At 55.1% G+C, this 11,617-nt stretch overlaps 2 protein-coding genes across 4 annotated transcripts; both read right to left on the bottom strand.

Annotated features, from left to right (window-relative positions):
* Positions 1 to 244: 244 nt before the first annotated feature.
* Positions 245 to 3,808, bottom strand: NEIL1 (nei like DNA glycosylase 1). Of its 2 annotated transcripts, XM_027657750.1 has the most exons (9): positions 3,375 to 3,808; positions 3,157 to 3,276; positions 2,918 to 2,996; positions 2,316 to 2,415; positions 2,040 to 2,164; positions 1,568 to 1,595; positions 1,154 to 1,227; positions 778 to 994; positions 245 to 611 (listed from the first exon to the last, which is right to left on the bottom strand). In XM_027657750.1, the coding sequence occupies exons 1-9, from the start codon at positions 3,806 to 3,808 to the stop codon at positions 592 to 594; spliced, it is 1,197 nt and encodes a 398-aa protein (XP_027513551.1). In that variant the 3' UTR covers positions 245 to 591. The 2 variants fall into 2 exon arrangements, with proteins under 2 accessions (XP_027513551.1, XP_027513552.1); XM_027657751.1 differs by lacking the exons at positions 245 to 611; positions 778 to 994; positions 1,154 to 1,227; positions 1,568 to 1,595 and adding an exon at positions 1,664 to 1,777.
* Positions 3,809 to 4,056: 248 nt separating this feature from the next.
* Positions 4,057 to 5,889, bottom strand: COMMD4 (COMM domain containing 4). 2 transcript variants are annotated; one of them, XM_027657733.1, is made up of 8 exons: positions 5,782 to 5,889; positions 5,629 to 5,700; positions 5,480 to 5,545; positions 5,201 to 5,240; positions 4,963 to 5,082; positions 4,643 to 4,723; positions 4,364 to 4,540; positions 4,057 to 4,252 (listed from the first exon to the last, which is right to left on the bottom strand). In XM_027657733.1, the coding sequence occupies exons 1-8, from the start codon at positions 5,782 to 5,784 to the stop codon at positions 4,212 to 4,214; spliced, it is 600 nt and encodes a 199-aa protein (XP_027513534.1). In that variant the 5' UTR covers positions 5,785 to 5,889; the 3' UTR covers positions 4,057 to 4,211. The 2 variants fall into 2 exon arrangements, with proteins under 2 accessions (XP_027513534.1, XP_027513535.1); XM_027657734.1 differs by lacking the exon at positions 5,629 to 5,700.
* Between the last annotated feature and the right edge of the window lie 5,728 nt (positions 5,890 to 11,617).

Below are 11,617 nucleotides of genomic sequence, written 5' to 3'. Positions count from 1 at the left end.
CATCAAGCTCCAGCCTGTTTTCTTAACTTATTTCCAGGTAACTGCACTGACCTGCCTCCTCCCAGGTGCTTTGTTGTAGCTGCTGCTCCCTTAGTGTCTCCTTAGCACTACTCCTGGAACTGGGGAGGCAGAGCTTATCTTTACTTTAGGGGAGGTGAGGTGGAGGGAAAGCCTGCTACAGCCCCTTGGGGAAGAGGCTGGGCTCCGAGGGGTTATCCTTAGCATGAAAAGGCATGCACAGTGATTTCTACACAAAATATTTTATTATTTAGTCAGCTAAAAACAGTGAGTGGAGCAGCAGCCAGAAACGGAAGAGAGAACCCAGTTTTAGGCAGAGTTAGAGTCCAGCACAATGTAAGGTCTTGGCTCTTCTTCCCCTCTAATGCCTCTGGACAGCAGGAAAATACCCCACCACCAAGCCCAGCTTCTCCCTCACGCACTTGCAGGATGCAACAGTAGCAAAAGCAGCTGCGAGCACAGGTACAGAGAAGCTCCATTTCCCCCATCACTAACGCACGTCCCTGGCCAAGCCCTCCCTGAGCTTCTCCTGGGCCACTAAATGCCCCTCAGGAGGTGGGCAGTGGGCAGCACTCACATGACAGGGACTGCACCTGAAAAACAGAGAGGGAAACGAGGAGTCAGAGGGCGAGGGAGTGTCTGGCTCTGCCCCACTGGCTCCTCTCCTGCCATCTGGCACCCCTCAGTCCCTTCGATACAACTGAGCACTCCCACAGCCCCCACCCGTGCACCTGAAAGCCGCAGGGGCTGCAGCCTCACCTCTGCCCCTGCGTGCAGACATCCGGCGGCTTCTTCTGGGTTTGAGAAGCACCTCTGGCTGAGGCAAGGCTGGAGCAGGAGTCCCTCTCCTCCTCCGGCGAGCACGTCCCTTCCTTAGCCCATCAGCCTCCTCCTCCTTCTCCCCCTCCTCCTTCTCATCAGACTTTTGGGGGGTTGCTGCAGCCCTGGGGCGCCTTTTCAAGGCGGGTGAGGTGACCTGGGTGGACATCAGAGCTGCGGCTTAGCAGCAGAAGCGTGCTTGGAGCACCACAGAGGGTGAGAAGCTCCATATGGGATCACCACCATGAATTCAGGAGCAGCCTGAGCAAGGTTAAGGGGAACAGGACAGCCAGACACAACCACAAAGCTGCTTTACCTTAGGGGTCAGTGCCTCAGGGTCTGCCTTCAGCTGAGCGCGCTTTTTGCGGGGCATCTTCTGGTGCTTCTGCCCTGCATGAGAGGACATGCCCAGGTCAGGGGGAGTGAGGGACACGCTTGCAGGGATGCTGTCCTGGGTGATGTGAGCTGAGCACTGAGGAACTGCAGGGTGAAAAACCATCCTGCCAGCGCAACAGCTGTGCCCAGGCAGGTTGGGATGCTGGTAGGAAGCCCCGGGGAAAATGGGCTCTGTCCCCTGGTGCCAACGGCTGTCTCAGGCCTGTCAGCACCCCAGGGAGAGGGGCTTTGCTCCTGCCTGTGCCCTTGTGCTATACAGAAAAGACAGGGCTGCTCAGTGTCCAGCCCTCCCAGAGCAAGAGTGGGTCCCACGGGCGGGAGAGAGGACACTCACCTGTGGGAGCCATGGGACCAGGCTCTCCCTGCAAGGAAGGGACAGAGCTTTGACTGGGGTGCAGTCATTCTGCAGGTAGCAGCAGCAGAATCCCTGCCCCTTCTCCCTCTCACAGTGATAGGGAAAGAGCCACATTTCTCTGGGAAGCCAGGAGAGTCAGGCTTGCTCTGCCTGCCCTGTGCACTGGGGACTCTCCTGTCAGTCCTGTTCCTGCAAGGCCACAGACACAGGGTACAGGAGGGAGGAACAGGGCTCCAGACCTCATTCCCTCCATCTGCTCCAGACTGCCCACCATCCCTTGGCCAGCTGGCCACCACACAGACGGTCCTTGTCACCTCCATGCCCAGCAGCTTGGTGGAGAGGGAGATCTCCAGCCACACAGTGTAATGCTTGGGAGTCTCAGCAAGCAGAAAATGGGCTGGAGGGGTGGTTTGGGGGCCCCCAGCTCCAGGGAGTGACCCCAGGCACCTACCTGGAACCATATGGTCCTGCCGTTGCGGTCACGCAGGGAGCTCATGCCAGGCACCAAGTAACACTGCAGCCAGTTCTTGAAGGTAGCATAGTTATCCGAGTGCTCGGGGTCCAAAAGGTGCTTCTCTGGGAAGGGAGAGAGAGAAAGGACAGAATCAGAGCAGAAGCCACGATCATGGTGTCAGGATGCCCTCCCAAACCTCCTGATGCCGGGAATGCAAAGCCCCAGCCTCCCCCAGCTGTCCCTGTTCCCCAGCATCCTGTCCTGTCGCCTCACCTGCCGTGATGACCTCCATGGGCACGGTGTGGCACAGCTCCAGGAGATCCGGGTTCTTCTGCATCAGCTTCACCTTCTTGCTCAGTGTCAGGGAAGGATCCTGCAAGGGTGGAGAAGGGGAGGAAAGTCACCTGCCAGCTACTTCTGCCTCCTCGGGGTCTCTCCTCCCCAACAGCACCCAAATTCTTTGTCTTCTGCCCTCCTGAGGATGAGTTGCCACACTCTCATGCCAGCCCTGAGCTCACCCCACTGTGGGCTTCCAACTTAGCTACAAAGACATGAAAGAGGGCTAACACACACAAACAGCAGCAGTTTTAAAAACACCCCTCAGGTCATGTAGTGTGTTTTCAGGCTTCTTTAAAATAGTCACTTTAGAAGGCCACAAGAACAGCCTTGGGCTCTACTACAGCCTTCTTGGAGATTTTAAGCTTGCAAGGTCTTTGTTTCCCTCATCTCTTCCTCTTCACCCACCCCAAAAATATTTATAGACTTCTTGAAGGCAGAAGCTGGGCACAGCTCGTCCTGCAGGGCCACAGGCAACCAAACCCCTGGTACAACATCTGCCACCTTCTGAGCCTGTGAAAGCACCTGGTATTCCTCACCTTCTTCCTCCTCTCCTGCTTCTGATCCTTCAGGGCCTCCAGCACAGTCCGAGCCTTTTCAAAGGGAGGGATCTTCAACCTGAAAGAGTTACACACAAGCCTGAACCCTTGGCTCTGGTACTGTCTGCATCTCCCAGGTGATGAGGTACAGCCAGCTTAGCCAAAGAGCCATCGAGCTCCAGCAAACTCTTGGAGACCAAACCTCCATGGCAGGTCAGCGGATGCTCAACCCACTTTACCTGTACAGGATCTCAGCACGCAGGTAATTCCCAATTCCATTGAAATACTTCTGGTTTAAGAGGGCTTCGCAGATGGGCTTGTCAAAAGCCTTGTCATCCAGATTCCTCAGCACGTTCTCCCTGCAGCAGAGCACGGGGCAAAAAGAAAGTCACCTGGGCACGTCTGTGCAGGAAAAGCAGCCAAACCCAACCAGGGGGCATTCCTCCAGGGCGCTCACCTGAAAGCCTGGTACTCGGAGACGACGCAGGGCCCGCGTTCCTGCTGCCAGGCGTCCCCCAGGCGCCAGGACCCGAACCGGCGGGCGTCCACGAAGCAGAGGGCCCGCGGGGGGCTCTCCCGGGTGAGGAAGCGGAGGTGGGCATGGCGGGGCAGCTCGGCGGCTGGGCACAGCCGGAACGACCCCGACATGCCGAAACGAAACACGAGGTCCTGCGGCGGGGGGGCGGCGGCGGCGGCAGGGTCCAGCGCGCTCAGCGTCAGCCGCAGCTCCTTGCCCCGGGCAAGGGCCGAGATGCGGTAGGCCTCGCTGCGGAACGGCACCTCGGGGCCGCGGCCCACTGCCGAGCGCTCCACGCCGCCCGCGAACACCAGCCCGCCGCACACGCCGTTGATGAAGCAGCCGGCGAGGTGCAGCTCCGGGCACTCGGGCATCGCCGCCACCGCGCCGCGGAGCCGCCACCGCGCAGCCGCCCGCCGCTCCGACTGCGCCTGCCCGCCCCCATTGGCTGCGCGGTGGGCGCTCCCATTGGCTGCGCGGTGGGCGTTCCCATTGGCTGCGCGGCAGGCGGCACGCGCTCCTATTGGCTGCGCGGCGGGCGCCGCGCGCTCCCATTGGCTGCGCGGTGATGCCGGAGCTTGTAGTCCTGCCGGGCGGCCCCGCCGCGGGGAGACACAGAACGACACGGCTCGGCTTTGTCACCCGGACTTTATTGAAGCTACCTCGAGCGTCCCCAGAAGCCAGGAGAGGAGGGAAATATCCCCCTTCCCAACCAGAAGCACCAGATCCGACCCAGCAACTCGGTGTCCGCGACTCCCACCATGGGAGGCTGGCTCCTCAGAGAAGGGTGTTCATCAGGGTCTGGGCTTGCTTCAGCTCTGCAGAGAGAGGATGGAGCTGTGGGGGAGCCGCTACATCCCCAGCAGCATCCCTCCCAGCATCCCCCATAGCCCTGGAGGTCCTCGCTGTCACCCATCCTCCAGCCTCACCTGCCAGCAGCACCCGGAACTTGTCAGCCGAGAGGGTCAGGGAGACAGCCGTAGTTCTAGGGCACTCCCTGTTCTGCACGTTGAATGTCAAATGCACCAGGGGCTCGTTGACCTCCTGCAGCTCGCTGGAGCTGAGGGTGTAATCCACCCGCCAGCGCACCAGGCCAAGCTGGCTCACTGGGGTGGGTAGTGGGGGTGGTGTCAGCACCCTGGCTCACTCCAGCAGGGTGACTGCCACCAACACACAAAACCCTGTTAAGACCCAACCATCCCACTCACATCGCAGGCTACAGGCCCTGAGGCTGTCCTGGAGAGAGCTCTGCTTCTCCTCGTAGGAACGACACAACCCGCTGGCATGCTCTGCTCGTGTGGAGAGACAAGACAAGAACCCTCCTGCTCACACCAGCCCTGCAGTTACCAAACCCCACCAAAGCACCTGAGGAGCCCCCGGGGATGGATGGCACAGCAGGGAGGTGATGGAGGACAGTACAGTTTCCAGCCTGCCCTGCATCTGAGCGTGAAGAAGGCAGCGCTGGGAACTGTGTTGGGCACATCCCACCAGGTCTGGCCCACGGTGCCACCCTGAGGGTCCCCCCTACCTTTGGGCAGCCCCAGCTGCTGCAGCTCACTTGACAGGGACTCGCTGTCTACATTGTGCTTGGCTGCACTGGAGAGAATGAAGCCGAGGACAGCGATGGTCGCCTTCACGTCCCCTGACTCTGCGGATGGGATGGAGGGTGAGCTCTGCCACCGTGGGAAGGCAACTCCAACCAAATCGCTGCTCAGCCCCAGAGTGGGGCTCCATGGGGGGATCCCAGTAAGGACAGCAGTGCTCACCTAACTTTGCGTCCGAGGTCAGCTTCAGGATCTTCTCATACTGCAGGAGAGCAGAGCATCACAGTAAACACCAGGTAACACACTCACTACCAACATTAATACTAATAATTCTTACCTTAATACTAATAACATTTAATATGCATAGTATTGCTACTAGCAGTGGCTGGTAGCATTCTTATTGCAGAGGCTGCATGAAGAATATGATATTAATTAATATTGCTCATTATGCCACTGCAGTGTTGAAACACTTGGCCTCCACCGCGGTAGCCCCGCACTCACCTCCATGGGCTCCCCCAGGAGGTCCCGCAGCACCTGGGCGCAGATCAGCTTCAGCTTCACCGAGGACTGCGGGGAATAAGGAGGGTGAGCAGCGGGCCCGGGGCGGGGAGGGGGCGGGCAGGGGAACGCGGGGGGCGCGGGCACTTAACGATTTTAGCCAGGGTGCTGATCTCGGCCAGCACCCAGTCGGGGCAGTCCAGGTCCCCGCAGAAGCGGAACCGCTGCGGGGGGAGAGGCGGTCAGAGCCCACCGCGGGGCCGCTGCGCACCCCCCCCCCCCGTCCCCGCCGACCCCCGCCCCACCATGTCGCCGCCGTTCCGCGGTCCCCGGTGCCTCCGCAGATCCCGCCTTCCCGACCCGGAACCGCTCCCGGGCCGGAGCCCGCTCCGCCCTTCCCCGCCCCTGCCCCGGGTGCCCGCGGGGGCTCCGCCGGTGGCTCCGCCAGTGGCTCCGCGGGGGCCTTGGGGCGGGGACCCCGAGAGCGCGGCGAGACCCCGGGGCGGGGCAGGGCACGGAGCTCCCGGGAACGGGACCCGAGGCGGCGGTGGATCCGCGGGAGGGGCCCCTTTGACACGCCCCGACCGCGGGAGCACCTCCCGCTCCCCACGGCCGCATCCCCGCTCAGTGGTGGGGTTCAGTTTTTGGATCCTGACTCCGTGAGACTGAAGGTTGTGATGGTTCCGTAGGGTTGAGAAGGAAAGTACAGACACGAGGGATGTGGTGCAGTTCAATGGGTGCAGCTGAAGGTGGAGCCAGCAACAGCTTTCTCATCTGACGCTTTTCTGAGAGTTGTTTTTGCCAGGTGTTTGCATTTTTTGTTGCTGTCTTCTGCAAAAGTGAAAAAATATATTAGCACATATAATTGGGAAGGAGTGCGTGTTGCCACTTGAGCGTGGTGCAAATAAAAGTTCGCACCTGAACGGGGAAGGTCATTTTTCTTTACGAGAGGTGGATGGACCTTTCAGACTCCATGGGTCCGAAAAGTGCACAATGCTGCATATAGCGGAGATGGAAGTTGTGTGCAGTTTTCAGGCTGCAAGGAAAACCGAATGCCACTTGATTGTTGTGCAAATACAAGCCTGCAAATGGAAGGGACGGTCAGCGAAGTCTTTCTGATTTCTGGCACGATTTCTTTGAGAGCGGTAGAGGACGTTTTGAACTTTGGATCTTCGCATTCGTTGGTTTTGAGGTAAACCATGGTCCATTTTACGCCTTTTTTGCGTACACGGGGCCATCTAGTGGACATTCCCCCCGTATCGCCGTTTAAGAGCTCCTGTAGATGGCCCTGTGTACGCACAAACCAGCCCAAAGTGCTGCTCCAAAGGTGAAAACGTCCCCTCACTGGTCTCTGACTAAATGTGTCAGGACAAAAAAGGTTTTGGCTGACCTTCCCCGTTCATGTGCAAACTCTTATTTGCACCACGCTCAAGTGGCAACACGCACTCCTTCCCAATTATGTGTGCTAATACATTTTTTCACTCTCTCAGAATCCTGCAACAAAAATCAAAAATGTCCAGCAAAAACATAACTCACAAAAATGCTAGGAGAGAAAGCTCTTACTGGCTCCACCTTCAACTGCACCCACTGAACTGCACCTCACACGCCAGTATCTGCACCTTCTATGTACCCTTATAATCCTTCAGTCTCACAGAGTCAGGATCCAAAACTGAACCCCACCACTAAGTGCTCAGACACTAAAAGGACCAGGACAAAAAGCCCAACAGCTTGGCTTTTACATTCCCATTCTAGAGGTTCAAGAGCTCTAACTGGTAGCCCTGTATATTAGGAAAAGCAATTAAATTCACTAAGCCCACCAAGTGTGTGGATCCAAAAATCATTTCCATGCCACAGAGAGCAACTAAGACCCCACATCTCAGAAGAAATGTGACCCCCCCACCTCAAAATAGAAACCATCCATTTACTGATCCCATATGAAGGTACCAGAACACCATTACTGGACATTACCTCCCCAATGCACTATATCATCTATACATCAAGACTGGCAATAGCTTTATGTGGCCCAAAATAAAAGGACTGCCAAATATTACAGAGATCACCTCTGAAATGTGGAGACAACCTGACGTTGTGAGGTTGCTCCCACACAAAAGATGCCAGACAGAAAACCTGTGGCTGTCTCTTTGATTCCCTGGACACCCAATTATTATTGCAGGACGATGTCCTTTCATTCTTAAGGAAGAACACTGTTATCCTTTTTCAGAAGGTTAGTTCCCAAAATTTGATACCAGCTCCATAATGGCAAATATCAGGGGATTGCTCCCACACAAAATGTGCTAGGACAACAAGCTGCTCCTGGCTGCTGCAGCCTATCATCTGCCCCTGAAGCATTGAGCCTACCTGCCTTCCTCCCCAACCTTGCCTTTTTTTGCTATGCCTGACTATCCCTCGCACTGCATTGCCTTGCCTACCCTTCCCTTGCCTGGCTTTGAATAGCCTATACCTCCCTTACCTCGCCTTTCATTGCCAACCTCCCACTTGCCTTGCCTTCCAGACCCATCTCTTGCCTTGCCTACAAATCCCTTGCATTGCCTTGCCCTCACTACCCCTCCCTTGGCTTGCATTGCCTTGCACACCAATCTATTCCTTGACTTGCCTACTCCTTTCTTGCCTGGCCTTGCCTTGTCTTCTTCTCCTCTGACTTGCATTGCCTTGCCTTACCGACTGCTCCGTGTCCTTCCCACCCCTCCTTCACCTCACCTTACCTTGCCTACCCCTCTCTTGCCTTGCCTTTCATTGCCTACTTCTCACCTACCTTGCCTTGCCCTGACTACCACTCCTTTGCTTGCATTGCTTTGCACACCTATCCCCTTCCTTCACTTGCCTGCCCCTTTCTTTCCTGGCCTTGCCTTGCCTTGGTTACACCTCCCTCCCCCTGCCTTGCCCACTCATCTCTCCACTTGACTTGCCTTCTTCTCTCCTGCCTTGTTTACCCATCCTACTGCTTCCTGGCCTTCCCTTACCCACCACTCCCTTCCCTTTTCTTGCCTTCCCCTCACTGGTCTTGCTTTGCCTTGCCTACCCCTCCCTTACCTTGCTGTGAGGAGGGAGGGCTTGAAAGCGGAAGATCTGACGAGGAGGTGTTTTTCTTTAGCTGTTTTCGCTCAAGATAAGTTTGCAGCTGCAGATGCTAAGAATATTGTTTCAGTGTGGGAATTTTCGCACTCTGTTTCCTTTGGGTTGTTTTCTGTCTGTTGAGAGAAATGTAATTCTCTCAAGGAAGATAACAGAGTGTTGTTACGAACTCAGCATTCTTTCCTGCAGGCTTTGGGGGAAGGAATACAAGAGAGAAAGTGTTGAACTGTAAAAACAGCTGGGTGATCCATGGCTATGGAGAAAGTTCAGGACTGGAGAGGTCATGGTGGTGACTCCCTGCATTTTGGGATGGCCCAGCACTGAGCACTGGAGCCCTGTGGCTTTTTTCCTAGTGATGATGGCTCCGCCGGAGTTATGGATTGAAATGGATGATGCAGCAGCAGTTGCTTCACAGACAATTGAATCATCTATGCGTGAATTACTGTGGAAAGCAGCACGTAAATCTGCTCCCAACTTAGTGGGGAGGTGTGCTGGTTTAAAAAGTAAACTGGCAGGAGAAACGAACCCAGCTCGAGAGAGATTACAAGTCAGAGTTACGATTTATTAAAAAGATTACAATAAATGCAGTGATACAGAGAAAAAACTGGTTTTAACCCCCAGAGACAGATGTATAACCCCACAACCTGGGACCAGAAGGGTGTTCATTAGCCCCTGTGCTGAGCACCACGTGGCCCCCCTGGGTGCAAAGTAACAGGAAAGGAAACCTGTTGATCCAGATGATGGTCACAGTCCTGTTGGAGTGATGATCACAGTCTTGTCCAGAGTGGCAGTGGCAGTCCTGGTGGAGTTCTGGTCCTGCTCTGGATCCGAGGAGTGGTGGTAGAAGCCCCAGGTGGTAGAAGTCCCAAGGAGTGAGGGAAGGAGACCCTTCATCTTCTAGTTGTGGGGGCTTTGAGGGCTATGAGGCTGTAAGGGCTGCAGGGGCTCTAAGGGGTGAGGGCTATGGAAGCTGTGAGGGCTGGGAGAGTTATAGGGGCTTTGAGGGGCTGGGAGAGCTGTGGGGGCTTTTAGAGATTGTGAGGGCTATAGGAGATATGTAGGCTATGGGGCTTGTGAGGGCTATGGGATTTTTGATGGTTGGGAGGGCTATAGGGGCTGTAAGGGCTGTGGAGGTTATGAGGGCTGTGAGGAGTATGGGGGCTTTGAGGTCTTTGAGATCTGGGGGAATATGGGGTGTGTGAGGGATATAGGGGATATTAGGGACTGTGAGGACTACTTGTTCTGTGATGGCTATTAAGGCTGTGAGGGCTATGGGGGCTGTGAGGGCTATAGGTTGTAGCAGGATGCTCTGCCTTGGAATGTGGTCAAGCAACTTGAACAATACCCTATTTGCAAGACTATCAGTGGTGGACTGAGAGAGGGCGTCATGTGCTGGTTTTTGTTGTTGAATTATGCTAAAACTAGTCTGGCTCATCAACCCCAAATTAACATCCTGATAGTGAGACAAAGATTTGGCAGACAAGCTTCTAAACTGACCTGGAGACATAGGACTGACAGTCAATCACTTTATACTGTTTCTATAGTCCAGTCCACTTTCATACAGCAGGTTCTTCTAACATAACCCTTCTTGGAGTCATGGTAGAGTGTGGAGATTTTTCCCTTGAGTAGAGGATGCTCCTCGCTCGAGGTTACTCCTCAAGGCTGACTGAAAGAGATATGCCCACGGTCATTGGTATGGGTGAGTTACATCAATCTCCACTTAATAATAATTTATTTCTTTTTTGCTAGCTTTAATATCATTAATACAATTGCTTTGATATAATGCACCATATCCTATCCTGTATTATACTAGTTTTAGCTTCTATACTGTTCAGTAAATAATTCAGATTGAGATCTTTTGTCTAATCATTATTCATAATAAATAATTCATTTTATATAAATATATCTGCTTTGCCATCTTTAATCCTGGGGGACAGAGTTGTACAAAGGTTCCATCACACCTCTATAATTCTTTAGACTTAAATGGTTGACAGAGTCTGGGGCTAAACTGGATTCAGCTGCACCCAGGCTCTTCTCTGAGAAGGAGTTTAGAAAGCAACGGGGTCCTTTCTGCACCTCGTGACTCAAGGGGAGGGCTTCTCTAACAAACACGGACTGAAGTTCCCCCTCCAACATGTGAGAGCTACGGGGTCACAGAATATGCTGATTTGGAAGGGACCCACAAGGATCAAGTCCAACTCTTAGCTCTCCACAGGACATCCCCAAGAGTCGCAGCATGTGCCTGAGAGCATTATTCACATGCTTTTTGAGCTGTCAGGCTACTGCTCACTAATACCAGCTACTGAGACTGTTCGCTGCCTCTGTTGGCTGCTCTCAGGTGGTCAGAGGGGAGTCCTTCAGGCTCACCCCACCTGCTTGCCCTGCTTGTTCAAACTGCCTGTGCCATGCCCTCAGTGCTGTCCCACCCCCCTGTCTGCTCGCTCCAGTTCATCGCATTCCCTAGAGCCGTTTACATCTCCTCCGGATGTTACTGGCACAGCCCCCTCCTTGCCTGGTTCGCTGCCCAAGGGCTTCTGGGTCCTGTGAGACTCGGGGATGCTGCTCGGGGGTACCTGAGCTCAGGAACCCCCCGGTACAGCTCAGTCTAACCCCCACCCCTGGACTTACCTCAGTCATTGCTGCCACCACTGCCGGCTTAGGGACTGGTCTGTGAGGGCTATAGTTCTGTGAGGGCTGATAGGGCAATGGGGATGATGAGGGCTAGGGCATTTGTGAGGACTGTGGGGGCTGTGCTCTCAAAGCTCTTGAGGCCCCTATAGACCTCACAGACCCCATAGCCCTCACAGACCTCACAGCCCCAACTGATCCCATAGTCCCCACAGCCCTCACAGATCACACAGTTCCCATAGCCCTCACATCCCCCACGGCCCCCAGAAGCCACATCATCCTCACAGCCCCCACAGTTCTCACAGCCCTTAAAATCCCCCTAGCCCTCAAAGACCTCACAGACCCCATAGCCTTCAAAGACCTCACAGCCCTCACAGACTTCAGTCACTGAGGCAGCAGCAGCGGCAGCAACGACTGAGG

Source organism: Corapipo altera, unplaced genomic scaffold (assembly GCF_003945725.1).
Source record: "Corapipo altera isolate COAL_440 unplaced genomic scaffold, ASM394572v1 308, whole genome shotgun sequence".
Lineage (NCBI taxonomy): Eukaryota > Metazoa > Chordata > Aves > Passeriformes > Pipridae > Corapipo > Corapipo altera.
Note: the sequence above shows the minus strand (reverse complement) of the source record. Positions and strands in the feature narration are given on the sequence as shown.

Bases quoted from the DNA above. Each gene is read 5' to 3' on its own strand.
- NEIL1 (XM_027657750.1), bottom strand. From the start codon at position 3,808: ATGCCCGAGTGCCCGGAGCTGCACCTCGCCGGCTGCTTCATCAACGGC. The intron at 3,277-3,374 runs GTGAGCGCCCTG...GCTCTGCTGCAG, and splicing joins TCCGAGTACCAGGCTTTCAG to GGAGAACGTGCTGAGGAATC. The intron at 995-1,153 runs GTAAAGCAGCTT...ATGTCCACCCAG, and splicing joins CTGAGGCACTGACCCCTAAG to GTCACCTCACCCGCCTTGAA.
- COMMD4 (XM_027657733.1), bottom strand. The intron at 5,083-5,200 runs GTGAGCACTGCT...TCCCATCCGCAG, and splicing joins GACCTCGGACGCAAAGTTAG to AGTCAGGGGACGTGAAGGCG. The intron at 4,253-4,363 runs GTGAGGCTGGAG...CTCTCTCTGCAG, and splicing joins GTTCCGGGTGCTGCTGGCAG to AGCTGAAGCAAGCCCAGACC.